General features: G+C 42.7%; 2 protein-coding genes across 3 annotated transcripts; one reads left to right on the top strand and one right to left on the bottom strand.

Annotated features, from left to right (window-relative positions):
• The first annotated feature begins 277 nt into the window (after nt 1-277).
• LOC139921499 (prostaglandin E2 receptor EP4 subtype-like) lies at nt 278-2,281 on the top strand. The gene is made up of 2 exons (XM_071911755.2): nt 278-1,066; nt 1,946-2,281. The coding sequence occupies exons 1-2, from the start codon at nt 278-280 to the stop codon at nt 2,279-2,281; spliced, it is 1,125 nt and encodes a 374-aa protein (XP_071767856.2).
• A 2,776-nt stretch (nt 2,282-5,057) lies between these two features.
• On the bottom strand, nt 5,058-20,616 carry slc35e1 (solute carrier family 35 member E1). 2 transcript variants are annotated; one of them, XR_013505095.1, is made up of 7 exons: nt 20,285-20,616; nt 18,697-18,767; nt 14,466-14,603; nt 12,612-12,737; nt 11,439-11,684; nt 8,886-10,556; nt 5,058-8,214 (listed from the first exon to the last, which is right to left on the bottom strand). XR_013505095.1 is itself a non-coding variant. In XM_071911767.2 (6 exons), the coding sequence occupies exons 1-6, from the start codon at nt 20,610-20,612 to the stop codon at nt 10,353-10,355; spliced, it is 1,113 nt and encodes a 370-aa protein (XP_071767868.1). In that variant the 5' UTR covers nt 20,613-20,616; the 3' UTR covers nt 5,058-10,352. The 2 variants fall into 2 exon arrangements, 1 of the variants encoding a protein (XP_071767868.1); XM_071911767.2 differs by having other exon boundaries at nt 5,058-10,556.
• Between the last annotated feature and the right edge of the window lie 686 nt (nt 20,617-21,302).

Consider the following 21,302-nt stretch of genomic DNA (forward strand, 5'->3'; position numbering starts at 1 on the left):
ATGAGACACGAAAAGGAAATTAAAAAAACCTCTCGTTCCTCCTTCCTCCTCCGCTCAGAGCATCCATCCATCCTGACAGACACACTATATTACGAGAGACTGCGGTCACCGACTTGTGGATTGCTGGAAAGCAGAAGAGATGAATCTCTGTCAGTGAAGATGCCTTTCTTGTTTCCTTACTTTTGTCAGGAAATTCAAAAGGGAATAGACTTTGAAGTCCGCAACAGACCAAAGGAGATATCGCACTGACAAACAGCGGACAGTGGATGTATTTGCGATGGAAACCCCGAACTTTACGCACGAATCTGTTCCCATCAACGAGACGCGGACGATGAAGGCAATCGCCGTACCGATTTTTATGTTTGCCGGTGGCGCTGTTGGAAATTTAATCGCAATAGTCGTTCTTTCAATATCGAGGCAGGAGCGAAAATCGTCCGCCTTCTACACGCTGGTGCGCGGCTTGGCGGTCACGGACCTGCTCGGGACTTGCCTCGCCAGTCCGCTCACTATCGCCAACTACCTGGACCAGCACGTGCTGGAGGACGGACACCTGTGCGAGTTCCTCTCGTTTCTGCTGCTGTTCTTCGGCGTCACGGGACTGAGCATCATATGCGCCATGTCCGCCGAGAGATACCTGGCGATCTGCTGTCCGTACACCTACCAGAGGTGGGGGCTGGACCGGCGGTTTGCGCAGAAGTTCCTGTTCGGTATTTACATCAGCCACATTCTGTTCTGCTGCCTGCCGATGCTGGGCATGGCGCACAGCGAGCTGCAGCCGTCTCTCACCTGGTGCTTCATCGACTGGAGGACGCAGGAGCCGCTGGCCGCCGCCTACTCCTTCTTGTACGGCGCCGTCAGCCTGCTGCTGATCCTGGGCAGCATCGTGCTGAACCTGGCGGTGTGCGGCACGCTGCTGGTGATGCGGCAGCGCACCGTGCAGCGGCCCGTCACCAGAGCCAGCGTCCGAGAGCGGTGGAGGGCGCTGTCCTCGGCCGCGGAGACGCAGATGATCACGGTGCTGGTGATGACCTCCTCGGTGGTGCTGGCCTGCTCCGCTCCGTTAGTGGTGAGTCAAGTACACATGGTGTTTTAATGAAGCAGTGATTGGTTTACAGTTGTTGTCTAAAACCCTCTTAACTGTTCTGAAAATCAAAGTAAAGCGCTCGGTTGGCTTAAAACAGCAGTGACACCATGGTACAAAAAGAACACAAATGTTCAACTTCAAACGAGAGCTTTTATTTTTTCATCAATTAGCCTAGGCTATGATTAAATTATTTGTCATTATATCTGAAATATCTAAATTAACTTATGTGGTTACAGGTGTATTTATATATTATATTAATGTTTAAATGAACTGTTGTGTGGTCACAGGTGTGCATTTATACATTATTATATTATATAATGAATCGTTGCAATCGTATGCAGTCAAGTTGCAAAAAGAAAAGATGAAGAAAAAAGAAGCATGAAGCTAAAACTCACTCTGGAAGTTGAATGAGGAAGTTCTGTTGAAGTCATGGGCCATCGATTTTCTATTGTATTCTATCTTAATTAACATTTTACAACAAAAAATAAAAAATATTCCTAAATGTGTCTGTGGTGCTCAAAAGTTACTTTTTTATATATTTTTTTTAATCTAATATGGTATCTCTATAAGATTGCTATAGAAGCTTATAGTTTTGCTGTGACATTTATAGTCTACTTCTAGGTTTATCATAGGATTACTATAGTTATTTTTCATAAGGGACATTTTGGAATGAAACCCTTGATCTGATTTGATTTGGAAAATAGAACACATATCAATATAGATACATGACGAAAACAAACAAAAAAAACAAAAAACAAATCCTGTATATTTGAAGATTTGAAATGTGACTTAAAACTCTTATTTCCACTGTGGACCTTTGACCTGTAGAGACCCAGTTGTAACTTGTTTTTCTGTTTAAAGGTGCGTGTGTTTGCCAACCAGATGATGCAGGAGAACGACTACAAAGCCGATCTGGCAGCCATCCGGATAGCCTCCGTCAACCCCATCCTGGACCCCTGGATCTACATCCTCCTCAGAAGGTCTCTGTTTCGGCGGATCCTGACTTTGTCCAAAAGATTCGGCAGTAGTCGCAAAAGGAAGTCCCCTCCCACGCCTCACAGGAACCTGCTGTATCCTGACATCATGAGGGACGACCATGTGTTCGGCCAGCTGCTGTGCAACTCCAGCATCATCACTCAGCTGCCCGCCACCGTCAAATTCACCCCCTACGACACAGAGAGCCTCCGCCAGACGTAAAGCGCTGAGGACCGAAGACATGTCCGACCTGCGCGACACTACCAAGGTCTTGCTGCGAGCAACTTGGGCCGATGAGTCGTTCTCTTCTGACCGACTGTGGGCGGGACCAGAGGCTCCGATTGTAGCTGTGTCTTCTAGGTCTGCTGCAGCTACAGAGTTTTGACCAAGAAGAATAAGCTATGTGACTTCCAATTCAATTATTTTGACTATTTCTGACCCCAACGATGGATGCAACCGTTCTCAAGCATCGTTTTTGAGGCGTTTATTCCTGTGGTCTCTCAGATAAAAGTTGTAGAGAACTGGGAAGCTTTGACTGGCTGGAATCAACTTCTTGTCCATTTTGCACTTGTCAGACAGAAATATTGTTCATGGAACGAAATCACACCAGTAGGGGAACAAGGAACAAGGAATCTGATTGGCTATTGACGGCTTTTCTCAGCGGATGAACCTGTTGACTGTCCACAGATTGGCCGAGTCTCTCTGGTTGCTCAGATCTATAGGAAATGAATGGACTTCTGGTGACTTGTTGATGGTGTTGCTCGCAGTGAGGAAGCACAGTTTGACTTTATGAATGTGCAAACTGTGAAAACAGTTGTGCTCAAGCAACCAGAGGGAGAGGTGCTACCTTTAATGAAATTGGACTGATGGAGGGCGAGGTGCGACGCTCTCCCTGTGAAGAAAATGTCCAAGATTTAAGAGTTAATCATATTCAAAACATGATGTTTCGATGTGCTCGAGTCGGTCATGGTCACCGTCTCCAGAACTCTTTTAAGACGTCTTGGACTCGTCTTGGTCTCGGCCGCTACTGGATGTTCACTGGACTTTTTCACACCTAAGATACGTTCATCTGGTCAATCTTTATTTATTTTCTCCTCAGCACTACAAACTATTTAAGGGATTTCAACCTGTGTGTAGAATGTAATCCTCCTCAAACTTGTACACAGTGATCAGTTGGATGTTGAAGGGTTTAGTCCAGAGCTCCTGAAGATAAATCTGCATCTCTGTTTACCCTTAAGAAACTCCTTAAGCTTTATTTTTACATTTGGAAAGACATGTACACTGTTTATTTTGCCTATTTTGGTCTTGAATAGGACTTGATTTGCTCTGGTTTTGGTCCAGACTTGGTCTCAACCCTCTATGGACCCAGTTCTTGACTTGAACTCAACTGGATTTGGCTTGGGATTGATTTGAATGTAACTAAAGTGGTCTTGACTACAGTTCTAAGGAACCAATAATGCTTAGACATTTTTTTTTCCACTGGGAGAGCAGTTGCACCTCACGCTCCCTCTTTAGACTTTATGAATTCAAGAACTCTGGACTGTAAAGATAGATCTCTTTCAAATGAATAATAAATGTTGAATGACTCTCCTTGCGTGTGTTTCGTAGTACTTCTTCTACCTTGAGATGTGCAGGTGAGTTTTACGCTGAAAGAAAGAAATTCAAGTCTTTTATGCCTGCTTTGGTTATGGTACAAAGTCAGAAGAAAAGGGTACAGCCCCAGCAACAAAGGGTACAACTCTGTACCTTTTTTCCCCTGAGAGTTCAGTATCAGCAGCGTTTGGTTTCCCACTGAAACACTGAGCAGGTCCGGTCCTGTTTGTGTTGGAGAGGAATATGTAACCCTGCCAGCAGCCTGTGAAAGCGAGCCAATAAACAATTTGTTTGGGTCTCACCAGGACATTTCTACCTCCCACACTCCCACCACAAGTAGAGAAGTGACGGTAACTGAGCACCATCTACAGGAATTTATCTTCTTCCAGTCTGTGAAGCTCATTTCCTGGATGCTCTCATCTAAATTCACCTCAGGCTTTCTGCAGTCAACTGTTTGAATTTCTAATTTAAAAAGGGTCATAGAAAGATGCACTATTTGGGTTTAGAAACTGAATTTCGCAATGCAAGTGTCTGTTGATGAGGACTAGAGAGAGAGAGGATAAATTATTGACTAAGGATTAGTTTCTGCTCCACGTAAACACTCCTTATAAAACAAACATGATGAAGTGTCCAGGAAGTTATTTGCAACTCTTCAAAATGGCCGTTCGTTTCAAAATGCCCAGCTGCTCCGTTCTCAGGAGCCAAGCTCTCCTGAAAGTAAAGGCACTAAAGTTAAGACCTATAGTTGTGGAAGAAGGCGGGTCGACAGTTTTTAAGATGTGTACTTACTGAACAGGTTGAGTAAACAATGTTCCCAGCATTTCACAAGATCCACACCTGAAGCTGATATGAACAGACCCAGGCAGGATAATTACTTTTTTTTTTTTTGTATGTGATATCCAGATGTTCATTAATCCCTGATCAAATCTTCTTAAACACTAAAAGACGTTAGCAGGATCCCACACTCACTTGTACATCAAATTCAAAGACTTTTTAAATGATTTTCAAGGTATTGTTTGGTGAAATTCAAGGACTCAAAATCTTGACAAGTCTATATCAACACAGATCTCCATCGAAGAGTTTTCCTCAAGATGTGAACTGTTGATCCCAGGACAGAGTGAGGAATTATGAATTTAGGTGCAATACTTTAATTTAAAGGCCAATCGCTCATTTTCAAGAACTTTTAAAAAGGTCTTACTTAATTTTTCTCAAATCCACAAACTTTCAAGGATTTTCAAGGCCCGTGTGAACCCTGTGGAAGATTTTTTACCCATAGGACAAAATGACAATAATAGTGTGATTAAAAATACTTGCTTGTGAAATTTCCCAATATCCCATCTGCCTCTAATTATTGCCTAATCAAAACAGCCTTTTAGAAGCATCAAAACAAAAGCAGCTCAACATATTCAGTATTCCACAATGCATTTATTCTTTCCCGACATTTAAAAATAGCGTTTACTAAACATAAGCAGACAAGACTGTGCATGGCTGCACCTCTGTACAACGTTTTTGTACCTTGACACCATAAATAAAAATCTATAAACATTGGTTCAGTAAAAATTCTGTCTCTCGAGATCCTTTTAACACACACAAAATAAGTGAATTTGTACAACTTTTACAAAGTAACCCCCCCCCCCCTTCCCACTCGTCAACATTTACATTCCAGTATTTCCATTCAAGGGCTTTACAGCTGAAAGCCAACATCCCAAATCTGTCAAGACTCGAGAGTTTCTAAATTCAGAGTGCAGCCAGTTAGCTTACTGTACACAAACCAAACACCCAGCATGATATTGAAAACAAAAACGTAACTCGTGTCAGATGCCATCTCTCTGCTACCGCAAACAAGGCCTCCATCCTGTGTTGCATTAGCGACAGGAAGATTAAACTCTTCTTTTTTCATTTGGCAACATGAGGAAGGACATGAACAGACAGACAGACAGGAAGAAATAAAACAAAAAAGAAAGAAAAAGAAAAAAAAATACTAATGGCGGTACTGGCCAGTGTGATAAATCAAACTAAAATGTGACTTCCTTGTACTATTAAAGCCTTATATAGGTCAACAAATATCTCCCTGCATAAGACCAGGTTCATTCAGAAAACAATACAGTTGAAATGGACAAAACCCAATTTCTCTTGATGAAATACCACAACCGTATAAGAATGACCAGATATGTTAACAAGAAAATCAAAGAAAAGCAAAGAAAAACAATTACAATGGTGTCAGGCAATCTGGCATTCCTGACAACCAAATTTAACCAAATCATTTGTCCAAGTTATCATCAAATTCATCCAAATAATCCCAATCCGAATAAAATAAAATAATAAAAATAAAAAATCCTTCTAGTTCATAGGATCAGCAGCTGAAATCGCTGCTATCAGGGAGGAAATCGACTTCAGGCCACCGGCAACAGCTGCTGCTGCGTCCCAAAATAACAACACAATCTCACAAAATTTTGTGAAATGAGCATGAACTGTGAAACACAGATTACATGAATAATGTGAATATCACGACAGGTTTATGTGACATTTTTACACGGATGAATACTCAATTCTGATTGGCCAATGAACGCATTCTGAGGTCCGTTACTTCTGAAAACCAGATTGCTGTTTCTCATCACATCACTCTGCAGTTGTGAAATTCGGCTAACACTTAAGTTTAGGCAAGTAAAACAATTTGGTTAAGGTTAGGGTTGTGGTTTTGGGTCATGGTTAAAGAAAAACTTTTTTTCGTGCATGTAGCCAGGTCAGGAAATGAAGCTCATTTCACAAAATTTCCTAAGGCCAGGCTGCAAAACTCACCACCTGCTTGCAGAATTTTACCAGCCAACTACACTTTTAGAATAGGATCTTACGATTTGGTTACCTGGCAAACTGCCTGGTAGTGTGGACCGACTGAGCAGCCACAGTTTCAGATATGGCTGCTGGTAGTTTCCCTCCCTGCTTACAGCCGGAGAACAACAGAGCAGGTTTGACTTCCTGGGTTTCCAAGAGTCTCATCTTAGCAGTTAGATCTTATTTGCTCCATTGACTCAGAATGGAGTAAACAGATGATCACAGATGCTACGATGCTTGTGCAGCTCTTCCTCAGTCAGATGAAAACTACGCCTTTATAAAAATGTTCATACAGGAGCATTTTTGTGTGTGTTGTATATTATCTTTGATCCAGCACCTATCGTTTGGATGTGCGTGTTTTTTATCCCCATCAGACACCTTACTGGATTATTGTGGTGCGAGTCTCCAAACCAAAATACCATGACAGTGTTTGAATTTGCCAAACAGACTAGGCGAACATAATTTAGTAGACTATAAAAAGCCTAATTTGTAGAGGATAACCCCTCTCTCCCCTCTCTCTCGCTCACCCACACCTTCTCAAATGTCTAACGGACCGTTTCTCAACACCCAAAAAGGAACATCTGCCAAGTGCCAGTAAAAATTGTCTCTGTTGGATAAAACAAAAAGGTTCACCCACCACACTAACCTGTGGAGATGACATTTGAATGCCTTGATAATATACAGTTTTTGATATATTGATTACGTTGAATTCTGTTGCACTTCATGACAAATTACAGTCTTGATATACAGTGTACGAGTTAGTAAGTGAACATCTAAATCTGCTGTCATCTCTTGAATGTTTCGCATGAAATAGCAGTGAGAACGGGCAGGGTGAAATTAAAATATTTCTATGAAAACTGTGTATTAATCATTCTTGGCAGCTAATTATTTTTTTACTTTATCAGCTCTTGGCAGGTGAGCCAGAAAGGTAATTTTGGATCACACAAAAGAAACGTGTTAAAACAATTTTATATAAACACAGATAGCACAAAATGTAAGTCTGAAACCTGAATTGAACTTGATATTGCTGCAGTGTGATATGGAGATGCTGAGTTGGCATCAAAGTAATTCTTCAAGCAGTGTAACAGGCTTGTTATTAATACATTTTGGACAGGGAAGAGATCAATACAGCAGTCTGTGGCAACTCTTATGATTACCAGTTTTGTTAACATATCAATTATAATCAAGCCTCTAGTCCTCCTGAAATTACAATTGAATCTTTAATTGCACAAACCGTACCACTGATTTCATACATGCCAGTTGATACCAATGTTACAATAACGCAAACCTTACTGCGTCTCTAGACTTTAAGTTAAACACCAGGACTGAACAAAACCACTTGAAAGACAGTCACAGTAATCTGCATAATTAATTTAGTCGTTTTCATGATGTGCAGGCGTGTCGCGGGTCGAGTCGACGGAGCAGCTGTGGTTCACTGTAACGGCCTGAGATCACCTGACAGGAGGGAATATCCCTCTCTGCCCTGGAGGCTGAAGCTGTGCAGACCAGTTACTCATGATATAGTCTGACAAATGCCAATTATTAACAAATACTCCAAACTCATAACTTAATCCATTTTAACATCTCTCCCCTTCACTGTCACACACATTTTCCATGGTTAGACTCCATAAGAAATGGAACAAAGAGCGTCCTTACACTATGCAGATGTCTGATTGCATATTACAAGGATGTTTTTTCTGCTTTATTTTGGTGAACTTCATTTTAAGGCCCTGACACACCAGGCCGACGGTTGGCCAATGTCGGGCCGTCCGTAAGCGTCGGTGTCCCTAGTTTTTGCGGTGTGTCCCGCACCGTCGGCACTAGTCGGACCCTGTCGGCGTCTTTTCGGCCGATTGAGCGTGTTGAATCGGCGGCGGAGCCCGTCGGTGAGAGAGATCACTCTGATTGGTAGTTCGTGTTTTGCCTCTGGATGATTGGACTGATAAATTCCTTCAACATGTGGAACTGAACAGGAAAGAGCCGAGCAAAATGTTTTAAATCGGAGGTTTCATTTATCTCCAGCTCTCGACACAGGTTCGGGAAAGCCCCTTGAGCCTGTCGCTGGAGTATTCATGATTTCACCCATTTAGTGCGGTTTCTCCTTATTTTTCGCCTCCGCCTCTTCCTTTCTTCTTCCACAACCAAAAGACCAAGGGCTGACAACGCCAGTGCCATTTGCAACTTCTTATCAGACATATGGTTATTTCCCCTCACGCAGGCGCAGAACGTACGTGCCAGTTGGCCGTTGGCTGTAGTCTTTGCGGTGTGTTCAAGTGCAACTTTTTGGACCAGACGCAGGAGATGTGAGGTGACGCAACAGTCGGCCTTCGTCGCCGCTGGTTCTTTGACGTCGGTTTGGTGTGTCAGGGCCTTTAAATCAACTTTTTTTTTTTTTTTTTACATTTAGACTCCATGATAGTAAAAGAAAACAAACTTTTCTTTGTTTCCTTGCTCAAAGCTTCAGAGTCAGAGGTTTCTGCAGGTCACTGACTGCTCTGGATAACAGAACGAGTCTCACTGCCTCGGCTCAAACACCCGGAGCCTTCGTGTGTTAGTGTTTCTAAAAAGCATTTTCATGAATGTGGCAGTTAAAGACACGCTGATAACAAGTCTGACTGAAACTTCAGTTAATTGATATAATGGATACTTTCCCCGATCAGTAAGAGCGGCAAGTTTATCAAATGCAAGCGGCGGCCTATTGAGGGACACGATGAACGCCAACGGATGTGACGTTTTGAATTTTGGTGTCATTTTTCTTCACCAGGCACTTTATGGAGAAACTTTCTGCACCGGCACCAGGGTGGTCAATCAAGTTTTGAGCGGCCACACTGGCAAGTGAACGCAGAAATTTCACGAGTTGCACTGAATTTTTAGCAGTTAAATTCGTATATTCAGATTCCTCCATAAACTTTGAAAAAAGCTGTCAAAAATCAATAAATTTAGAATACACAAATTTGATGGAATCGACAAATTTAAAAGCCACCGGAACAAATTTACCGACAACAAATTCCCAAGTTGACCTTTTCTCTGTTACCTGAACCGGCAGTCTTTCAGCATCGTTAGCAATTTGCACTGAAACAAACAGGTTCCACTAGCCTCAAGCTAGCACATTAGCTTGTGACTAGCGCTACCCGTTTGACAACATTGCAACAATTTAAACAAGTTTTCAGGAAAGGTGGAGGATAAATGTACAACCTTGCTCCCTAGACTGTGCCAAGTGCCTACTGAAGAAATATGACTTACCTAAAACTGATATGTGTTCAGTAAAATCCAAATATCAAGGCTTCCCTCTAAGCTTTGTTGGTTAGAAAATGAACTGCTCCCGACTCTTCTTTCCACACGTGAGCGCTCACAGTAAATAATTACAGCTGACATCCGTTCCTCTGAACGTAAACAAAATACCCCTAAAGAGTTCTGGCTGGCTGTGAAAACAAAAGTGAGTCAGACGTTTCCAGACGGTACGGTGCACGCCATTTCATTCAATCCCCCCAATCCCGTCATAAAATGTGACAATAGCTGCGTTTAGATTACATGGCTTAATCCATCACCGTGATGCCTGAAAACGGCTGATGCATGTTTTGTTTTGGCTCAGACCGTCCCATACAGTCAGTACCAAAGTAATAAATAAACAATGATATGCAGCAGAGCTGTTAGAAAGCGACGTTTAGCGGAGGCGGGGCGTGGGAGAAGACACCGGCTCTTTCACGACTGACTCATCATTCCCCTCCTTAACAAACAGCACTTGCCTTCAGTCTCTGGTTTGGAGAGTGGCTTTAAAGACCCGCTGCCGGGAGGGAGGCCACATACAGTAATGTCTGACAGGTCCCCCGGGTGGGGAGGGGGGTGGGGGGCGGGTGGGCGGAGACTCCTAGACCACATACTGGTGGTTGGCGTTGTAGTTCGTCGTGTAGGCCTGCCGGCTGTACTGGAAGTGGTCGGTCAGCACGTTGTTGTGGGAGAAAGGCACTGAGCCGTTGGCCTGGAGCTTCTCCAGCCCCGGGCCGTCGAAGGAGATCAGGTCCTGCTTGGCGCTGGGCAGCAGCTTCTTCTCCTTGTTGGCGTCGTACTTGGCCTGTTGGCAGAGCAGAGGGGCAAATGCATTTAGAAGACTGTGTGGAAGTTGAACATGTTAGGGTGAGTTCACGATTTTCAAACTGCCAGCACTTATTTTACACGAAAGTCAACGGAGAGCAGCCGTAAGGCGGATGGAAAGCGACTGCTGAGGAAAGATGCTGCGCCTGCCGTTTTTTTAGGCAGAGCGAAGCACTTTATAAAGCTGAGAAAAGTTCAACTTTCACAGTACATAGGCAGCTTTACAACAAGGAAAACAACCAGACTGAAAATGGAGAAAGTCCTAGTAGAAGTTGTTCATAGTCTCAGTACGGAGCACAGTGGCTGTGTTGTGGAGTGTGTGACAACTGGACATCAGTACCATTTGCTGATAGTGGCAGCTGGTCGCTATGGAAACAAAGTGCATATTGCGTGACATGCTTTTTTAAAAGTATCAGCACAAAATGTGGTTGAGGCAGCACAACAGAATAGTCTGAGTGCATCCTTACACACACACACACACACACACACACACACACACGGATGGCCACAACGGTCTGATTTAATAGAATAAACTGCAGGGTGACCTAGTGTTTGCAGACTGTCCTGTAACCTGAGCGTCCCAAATTCAGTCCTCCATGTCTATCGTTGTCTGGCCTGTAGAAGTGTTGTTAAATAAGACACTGAATCTGGCCGACCCTGAACTATGAACCCTAACGAGGGGCAGCGTTGAAAAGATGAGTTTCCTGCTAAAAGGAACAAGTCTCTCTTCATTCATCTCTTTTACCTTCCACCTCCAACATTTCGCCTTCTCTCCATCTAAATTCTCCATCTTTGTACCTTTGTCTGCCCTTCCTTCCCTCCCTCCCTGACCTCCGAACACCCAGCGGTCAGGATAACTCACCTTGTTGTAGAGGAAGACCCCGACGATGGCCGTCATCATGCCCAGGACGTTGGTGGAGGTGACGGGGTTGCGCAGCATCAGCAGCGAGATGCTGATGACCATGATCCTCTTGGTGGCGTTGGCCACGGCGTAGCTGAGCGGGCTGACCAGGTTGAGCACGCTGAAGGCGATGACGTTCTGAGCGAAGTTGCAGAAGCCGCTGACCAGCAGCAGGAGGAAGGTGCCGCTCCAGCTAGACACGTCCGACTGGCAGCGAGGACACACAGTCAGGAAACGTTCACCACCAGACACAAGACAAGTGCTAGGAAATATTGAACGTGGCGGGAAAGTTTGTCTGCTAAATCCTGCATTCACACTGCCAACAACTTGGTCGATGTGCCGCTCTATTCTGACAGACTGTGGGCGGGGCCAGAAGCTCCGATTGCATCTCTGTAGTGCTTTGAACAGGCACATCATGTGTTTTTCACTGCTTTGTGGAGCTGAACAATTAATCTAAATTTAAAAAATTGAAATCGCAATATGAACTTCTGCCATTACCAGATCGCAGAGGCTGCAGTTAATTGCTTAAGAGAGAGAGAGGAGCGTCCAAATGGATTTCTGAACAAGGTGTTTTAGAGCTGCAGGTAATCTTTGGTCCATGAATCAAATACAATATTGGTAAAAACCTTTCATCAGACTCAAACTCAGTAAATCCTGCACACTGACATCTATTTTTTTTTTTTTTAAACAAAATTACTTTTCTTTAGACAATTTTAAAGTCCTAAAAAAAAATGTATGACATGATATGAATCGCAGTTTAAATCGCAATTACAATAATCTGACAGATAATCGCAATTCGATTTTTTGTCAATATCTTTTATTATTTATATCTATTTTAGCAAGCACTAATTATGCATCATTAATAGAAAATAAACAGAATAAATTTACTGCAGAGCTTAACCATTCTCCAGCATTGTTTCTGAGACGTTTACTCCTGTAGTCTTTCAACTAAAAGTTTCTGGAGAACTGGGAAGCTCTGCATGGCTGGAATCAACATCTCATCCATTTTTACAGGTGGAACTATTGTTCAAACTAAATCACATCACTGGGGAAAAAAGCTAGCGTGGAAATCTGATTGGTTGTTTACAGCCTGATGATGAACAGTTGGCACCAATGTCTCTTCCTGCTACTCACCAGGTCTCCGTCCACCAGAAACACCGACAGATCCACCAGAACCCAGGTGGGCACCATGAAGATCACAGCGTTGAAGCCCAGGATGTTGAGCAGCCTCAGGTGGTGAACCCGTGTGTCCCGCAACACCTTTAAAGAACAAGCAGGGTCCCAAATTAACACCCGCCAACCGCCAAATGCAGGTAAAATTTGTCTTCGGTGGATAAATCAATGAGGGCCGCTCGCCACACTGGCCGCTAACTTCTTATGACAAAAACAGTCCTTGGGTCTTTGCCTGTTTTCAAACTTTGTCCCTGCTGGCCACCGAACACTCCCTCCAAACGTGAGCCAATCAAATCAACGCAAAACAATGGCTCTGTATCAAACAGGCTCCTGATTGGCTGCCTGTTATGCTGGTGGTGTCTAACCTTCTCTTTCTCCGCTGTCTGGATGGATAACTAGCCTGACATTACTTGAAGATTAATATCAAATGGTTAATACTTAAAAATGCTCTCTTGTAATTTGTATTCTGTTGCTCTTACTGACTGAATTACAAACTTGATCCATTGTACAAGTGAGTGAGCAAGTTTTAAATGAACACACAGAACCTGATTCGAAACAGTGATTATTTTGAGAGGTAAAAATCTTGGCAGGCTAATTGTTTTTAATTTGCCAGCTCTTGGCAGATGAGCCAAAAAGTTAATTTTGGAGACAGAGTACACAGCTACATTACACCCTGCCCCTTTAAAAATAGCAACAATCCATCTCTATGAACCTAAAAAGTCACTTCAAGGCCCCTTAAAGCCCCGTTCTCTGATTACAGAGTGTGGCGCCCTCTGTTGAAACACCGGAGCGCCACTGGCTTTGTATACACAGTGATTAAATACTCAAGATATTTCTTTCACTCCAAAATATATTGTCTGGCCTCTTCTATGCATGGACTGGCAGTAAAACATGAGTTTTACAGGTATTTTGAGGCTGTGTTTAGATTTGTAGCGTTTATAAAATACACCTGTAATAATACACCTGAGTTATGGTGGATTACAAAGTTCCAAAACTTATTTTTCATCTACAAGTCAAATTCTTCAAAGACCATGAGCGAAAATACACGTATACAATGAATATACAATTTGAATGGTCGTTTGATTGTATCTTAAAAGGAGAGACATTTTCTGAGACGAGATACTTTAAACTCAGTGTCAGAAAATATAATGGAGATAATATATAGATGACAGAGTCCAACTCGGTTCATAACATCAGTCACTTCTTTTGCATTTTCATAAACAACCCCACAAATCAATTTCAGTTTTCGTCAATTTCAGAGCAGGTTTCTCTTCTTTCCCTGTTCTTAATAGATTCGTATTTCATCCCCGTGCTTCACCACTTCACTCACATGCTTTTTCACTGCACAAATAAACTCATTTCATTGCAAAAAAAAGAGAGAAAAAAAATCCCCAGCACAAACATTAGTGGAGTGGAGGGAAGCATCTCATAATCAGTGAAAAGTAGGACAGGGGTCACAACACAAACCCATTAACAGTACAGGTATGTTACCATGGGAACAGACGAGGTGCATTTGAAACATGTCTGGAGCCGATTCCCACTAGAGCTTCCTATCAGGAGCTATCCTACCATTTCAGGTAATATCCATATTAAATTAAGTTTCACATGGATGCTTTTATCTAAAACGCCTTCTAATAACATAAGTGAATACCTTTTTAGGATCAATGGCCTCAGTGGGAATTGCACCCTTAACCTTGGCAGTGTTAATGCCAAATTCTACACATTAAACCAATAAGCACCCCCCTCATACAGTTAACACACAGATCTTTGGTGTCGAGATCATGTGACTCGTACCGGTGCGAGGAGGACGCTTACCTTTTTGGAGAAGATGTTCTGCAGAGAGAAGCAGAGCGTGGCGGCCAGAGCGCTGATCAGGCCCAGAACGTCGAAGGACAGCTCGGTCACCGTGGCCAGCAGCACGCCTCCGATGATGGGGATGAGAGATATGTACACCTACAGCAAGGAGCACAGAGGGAAAGTAGGACAAAGTCAGCAGCAGCAGCAGCAGGAGCAGCAGCCACAAGACAAATAACATCTCCAAGTTAAGCAGTTTAAATCTAGTGCACACACCGGCGCAGCAAAGCACTAGAATACCAATTTCTTGCTTTAGGCAGTGACTTCCAACCTGTGGTCCTGGACCGCCGTGAGGACGCTCAGAGGATGTCAGAGGCAAAGTAATTATATCAAAATGAGCCCAGGACAAAATGAGCTGCCTGTTGCAATCCACTATTTTTTTGGTGCCACCTCGAGTCCAATAATTAAGGTGCAACATGTGTCATTTCAACATCAATAAATGAATACCATGTTAATTTCGAGACATATGTATAACTTTTGTAAACAACTAAGACTATAGCCGAGCAGCCTGTGAGCCTCTATCAGCCTCTACTCTGCATCCTCCATAGTTTCTCCACCTGGTGGATCTGGAGGGAAATCTGCTGGATCATTTTACGGCACAAAACAGGAAGAGGTTCTGTTCTTCCAGAGCAAACGGAGCTAAAGCTGAAAGAGTTTCTGGCAGCAGATGGTGGAAGGAGGGAAAGGCCACACAAAAGTATAAAAAAGTAGTATAGATCAAATTTAAAAGTAGAAATGTAGTGAGCAGGTCTCTTTTAGAGATAGTATAGAAACGAATGCATAAATATTATGCGTAAGTATATAACATTTTTTAAAATTTAAGAAATAGGTCTCTTATTTGTAGAATATGGACATGGATCTCTGTTGGAAACGTGACTGATTGCACTGCTGGAAGGCTATGGAAGTCAGTAATAAAATAAAAATACAGCAAGAAGGGGGGTATCAGACTTGAGCTAAGGCCTTAAGAAAAACAGGTTAAGAACCAGTGGATTTAGCCAGAAAATGTGTTGGCCTTGTTTAGATAGAAGTGTGAGCAAAGCATATTTGGTTAGGCTCAATGCCAAACAGTGAGGCGACAGAGTGAGAGTTTTTACAGTCGAGCATTTCTTGAACATGGAGGAAAACTGCATCCATTACTACATCCTCCTTTTTACAACAGCGTGAAACAAAAAGTCATTAGTCATCTAAATTAGGTCTTGATGCTGTCTCTTCAACTACAGGATAACAACAGTAAAGTAAAGCTTGGCTCAGCGGAGCGCAGCCACAGTTAAAGTGAAAGGTTTTATTTGTCTCTTTTGGAAAGAAAAACAGTTACCTGATGTTTATTGCTTGATATTTAAAACAGAAATGATTGCATTTGCCAAAAAGTTACCGTTTTGTAAGTAAAGGGCTTAAGGGATAAGGCTGGTGTTTTGTAATGCATTGCTTACCGTCAACAAATCCTATGAAAATAACAAAATCAACAATGCGTTTGCTCTACTCCCGTTACTTTCTGACTTCCCACGTACCGTTTTTAGCCGTCAACCTGGAAGTCATTGGCTCCAATTGTAAGCTAAAAACCTTGAAATACAGCTCACAAAGACATAGTTTACATTTTAAAAATCGCTACTGTTACCATGAAAAGTCAGACTGTTGTAGTTATTACCAAATCAAATGGGAACAAATTCTTCATTACGCCGGGGACTATTTTCTGTGCTATGGAACTACTTTCTTGAGATCGCAAACGTGTTTACAGACGGCTTATTAAGTTGTTTGAGGAAAAAGTCGGCTGGCCCGGTGCATCGTGATGATGAAATATGTTGCCCAGAGCAACGGCATGGCTCTTTGACGTGTTTTTAATAGTTTTTTAATACAATGGAGTTCTATGGTTGCTGGGTCATGGCTTCATTGGGCACCGGCTACATGGACGAGACTTGTTGGCAAAACAAAATCATTGCTGATTTTGTTATTTTCATAGGATTTGTTGACGGTAAGCAATGCATTAAAAAACACCGGCCTTATCCTTTAAGATAGTTAATACTTTTAATAATATTCAGTAATGAGTTTTACTTTCATGCCAGCCACCTACTCTGATAAAATGAATTTATCAGAGTAGATGTCATGTTTTTCAAATGGCAGATATCCCATTTTGGAATGAGACTCTCTTCAAGTGTAGAAAAGTTAAAGTAGATCCCCTGTGGGCCGACTTGTTGGTTGATGATTAAACAGCCTTAACAGGAAGTAAGACGAGGAAGCTGAGCAGCTCCAGGCCACAACTTCTTCAACACAGGCAGGATAAAAAAATGACACAAAACTAACATTCGTCCACCGGCTGATACAGGCTGGTGCCTCCCAAAAGTCAACAAACACTTGCACTATTTTACCAGCCAAACACACTTTTGTCCAGCGGCTGGTTGTATTCTCTCACATAGTTAAGAGGAGTCCTGCCTATTTTAGCATAGTCCTAGATTTCTGTCCCATTTCAGGTGTCCTAAGGCTTTCTGTAATTGTAGACTAGCAAAAACATTAAAAGAGGGTAGAGCACACTTGTATGCATTCTCTTCTTCTAGCAATTCAAATCATTACTTTTGCATCTATGACATCTGGCATCTTTTTGTGTGTGGAAAACAGTTTCATGTAAATTCTGGACTGTGTGCGCGCACCAATTTGAGTCTAAAGTGCAGTAAACATGAACTTGACTTACTGACTTATTTTGATAAATTCCCCGTTCATTTCATATTTAGTTATTCAAGCAGATATTTCAATAGATTTCTGACAACATTTGTCTGTCTGCTGCTCCTCACACAGGATCTCTACACCGACAGTAACACGTCACTAACAGACTAACTTCTCTCCTCTCTCTCTTGGCCGAGCGCGGCTGCTCAGTAAACTCTAGACTGTTAACTAAACATGACAGGCTGATGTTAGAGTTGGGGTTGATGTTAGAGTAGATATGTTTCTGATCGATGTTCAGCCAACCTTGACTTCAAAATGTCGCACCACCAGGACGGGAAATTATGCTGTGACCCAGAGATGTCGGAATGTCGGAAAATCCTACTTCCAACTAGGGAAAATGCAAAGGAACGGCCCCTCAAGTTGGAATTACAAGTAGGAAACAAGCACTTTGCCCAGAAAGTTATCGGACATAACATCAACACGGAGGCATATACTGTAAACGCTACACAGCGTTACTCTTAACATGTTTATAATCCTCAAAATACACTTCAGAATAACCTTAAATCTATCAAAACGCCTGTGTGACAAATGATTAAATGTAAAGCTGCACTAACCGTCACTAGCATTCTATGCTAACGCTGCCAAATATCATTGACATGACATTGGCTGCTGCGTGGGGAACAGGATTTTACGTTGGGTAAAAATCTCGCAGGCATCCATGTTTCTCCCCTGGGTTTTTCCGAGCTGGACAGCTGGAACGCACTGAGATTGTAATTCCTAAAAACTGGGAATTTACCGACGTCCAACTTTGTAGGGAACATAGCATAAATGCCAGCCACATTTGTGGCTGTGGTTGCTCAGTTTTTTCTAAACGAGTGCACTAACGCCATCTAGGTGCTCGGGTGGAGGGGTCTGTATGATTGGAGTGAGTGAAACTACGCTAGCTTTAAGTTCCACCTGTTAACACCAAGGTGATGTGGCGGTGCAGCGCTGTTGGAACTAAGAGAATCGCTGAACTCAACACATAATTCCTGCTTTGCCTGCCTAGCCAGGACAGTTCGAATATTAGCAGATACTTCCTGGTCTGCGGATGTTCAGCCAGCAGCCTCCAGGTAGCTGATGCTCGTTTGACTTCTACCGTACTGCCTGGTATACGAGTGCACACTGGATTTCCCTCTTAGGGCTATACGTGGCTGAAAGCGCACATACCGTAGTTCCCCTATGCACTGGCAAAATGCACTTTGAACCAAAAATAATTAACAAAAAACTTAGTTGGCTGGTAAAATATTGAAAGTGAATTTGGGGGTTTACCAGCCATTGTAGCCGGCCAGCGGAAATAAAAGCTAGTTTCCTGCCCTGCCCATCGCCCTCCCCTAGGGGAACCTGGTCACCTTAGAACAAAAAGCCCTGCAGACGGCAGTAACACGAGATGCAGTACAGGCTCACATTATGCCACATCCCCGCCGCTCAGCCTCAAACACTAACAGGTAAACCACAGCAGGTCTTTTGCCTTATTCGCTGCGTTGAGCTTACTCACCTTTGTCGTTTGCTTCTCCCTCATGATAATCCTCGATAACAGCACAACCCATATCGGCATTGTGGCTTTGACTGTGGAACAAGAGGTAAAAAGGGACAACGTCAGCTGGAAATGTACAACAGTCTGTTTGTTTTCTTGACTGCATGCCATGGGCAAGGAACAGCAGAGGGCAGGGGTGAAGGGATTGAATTTGTTTCAAGTATAAAATGAAGCTGAAGCCGTAGTTTTAAGTTTAAATCCAGTAACTGTAGAACCAAGTCTCAGGATTACATAATCTTAGATATTCCACATGTAAACACGGAGCGTGGCAAAAATGGTTTTCGATACTGTGCGCCTTATAAATGGAATGATTTGCAAAAGTCTTTAAAATTAGAATCCAGTTTCTTTAGAAAAAAATTGTGATTAAACTGTGATTTTCTTAACGTTGACTGTAACCGTTTCCTCTGATTTGTCTTTGTTTGCTGATTGTCTGCTGTGCGGCAATGTGTGAATGAACGTCTTTTCTATAACTACTATTGTTAGCAGGTCTCTCTTCTCAAAGATCTTGATATCAATGAAACTTCCTGCTTAAATAGCCTAAAGGAATAATTAGCTGTAATCCACGTCAGAGACAGACACACACCCTTGTCAAACATTCAACATGTGTCACTCAGGTCGCCACGCACCTGTAAAGCATTGCGTCACTTTAATGCTGAGCAGCATGCCACTGGGTTTTTTCTTGGGGTGTGTGTCAGCAACAATGCAACAGCATTACTTGACAGTGGCATTCTGATGTTTTATAAAGCAAGTCAATGAGTCAAAGCTCAAATTCTCAGACTGGCTTTAGGTTAAATAGCAATGAGTGAAAAAAGATGATGAAAACAGTCATGCAGGAGGACAAGCCGCAAAGTTTTGTCTAGTAAGGATTTTAATGTGTTATGACTTTACTGACAGCTTGCACCATTAGCAGTGGTTCTCAAACTGGGGTCTAGGGACCACCAGGGGGCATTGAAGGGATTCCAGGGGGTCCCAACATGTGAACGATGGCTACTTTGTTCACAGGTTTCCCTGTACCCACTGCGTGAATTAACAGTTAGCGTTATGAAATTCCTTAACAAGTACTATCCAGCAACCAGTATCTTCTCACATGAAGTTCCTTGGGGGAAATTAAATCAGGCTCCGTACTGTGTATCTATTATGAATCTTTAGTGTGAAAAAGTTTTGGAACCGCAGCATTAAAGGACAAGTTTAGGGACACGGACCCTCCCCCTGACATAACATTAGCCTTAGTTAAGCTAGCAGCTAGCTAACGGTTGCTGGTCATCCTTAAAGAGAGTCACAAGCTGTCCAGCTGGAGGCTAACTGAAGTCCACGCCAAGGGAATTAGTCACATCAAAGCATGTATCTGTTTACGATGTGCACATGCCATCAGATTAAATAGTGGCTGACACGCAGTTCACCAGGAAAACTAAGCTAGCTAGTTAACGTTAGCCGAGCTAGCTAACATCAGCTGGCGCATTACAGACACATTAGCTATCAGTTACCCTGGTTCACGCGCTCCAGCTGGCCTCAAATTGTACTCAAATGAACCCAAATCCACGTTACTTACCGGTGTGTGCATATGAAACAGGTACTTTCCATATACTGAAGTGAGCCGATACAGATGCAAAGTATTTTCCGAACGCTAAGGGGAGGATGTACCAGCGGTAGTATCTGCTGGGCAGTTCTGTTTTGGGGACTCCCCATGCCCGCAACAACGGAGGGAGGAAGACGACGATTGAGAATATATGAAAGAGAGAGACCGTGACCGGATACGGGAATCCATTGAGGATAATTTTATTGACGATGTTGCCTCCCGAGCTGACGGTGTACCAGCACACACACAGGAAAAAGATCCGGATCCCTTCCTTGACTGGGGGACGCTCCACCGCAGCCATCTTCAGCTCCGAGTCACCGGCGGTGTGCGGTGGCACTGGGGCAGCGCTGCTGAAGTGGCAACTGTCAAGCTAGCTACAATGAAACTTACAACTTCCTGTAATAACTTTCAAAATAAAACACGTATGGACGTGTATTTCAAAATTATTGAGTGATGCATTCAGTATTCACTACTGGGGAAGTTACTTTGAAAGTCTAGTTTTACAAGCTACCAGTTGCTTCACATTGGGAGAAGTTAAATACAGCACAGCTATCATCAAGAGGAATATAGTTTTGTTAACTGGTTACACAGAAAAATGTGGTTGGAACTACTAAAAAAATATAATCTACAATCAACAGCATAATAAAACAAAATTACAGCTGAAAAATACTTAGGGTGCTATTTTTATTTAAAAAAAGAAAAGAAAAAAGGAAGGAATGTTCACTGTATTTATAATGGCCATACTCTGCCAGAAACTAGAGTCTGGATCTTCGTCTTTTTTTTAAGGTCTATAGTCTGGATGTAAACGCAAACCAAATATCTGGCCCAATCTGGCTTCATCATATGAAGAAGTACAAGGAATGTTAGGTTATGTTCTTCACAGATGAAAGTGGTGGGAAATATAAGGTTGAATGAAGTTTTGAGAAGCAAAATAGTGAAATAGTTGGTAGGAGCTTTATTAATTATGTCTTAAATGACAAAAACTCCACTG

This window comes from Centroberyx gerrardi, chromosome 9, assembly GCF_048128805.1.
Source record: "Centroberyx gerrardi isolate f3 chromosome 9, fCenGer3.hap1.cur.20231027, whole genome shotgun sequence".
Taxonomy (NCBI): domain Eukaryota; kingdom Metazoa; phylum Chordata; class Actinopteri; order Beryciformes; family Berycidae; genus Centroberyx; species Centroberyx gerrardi.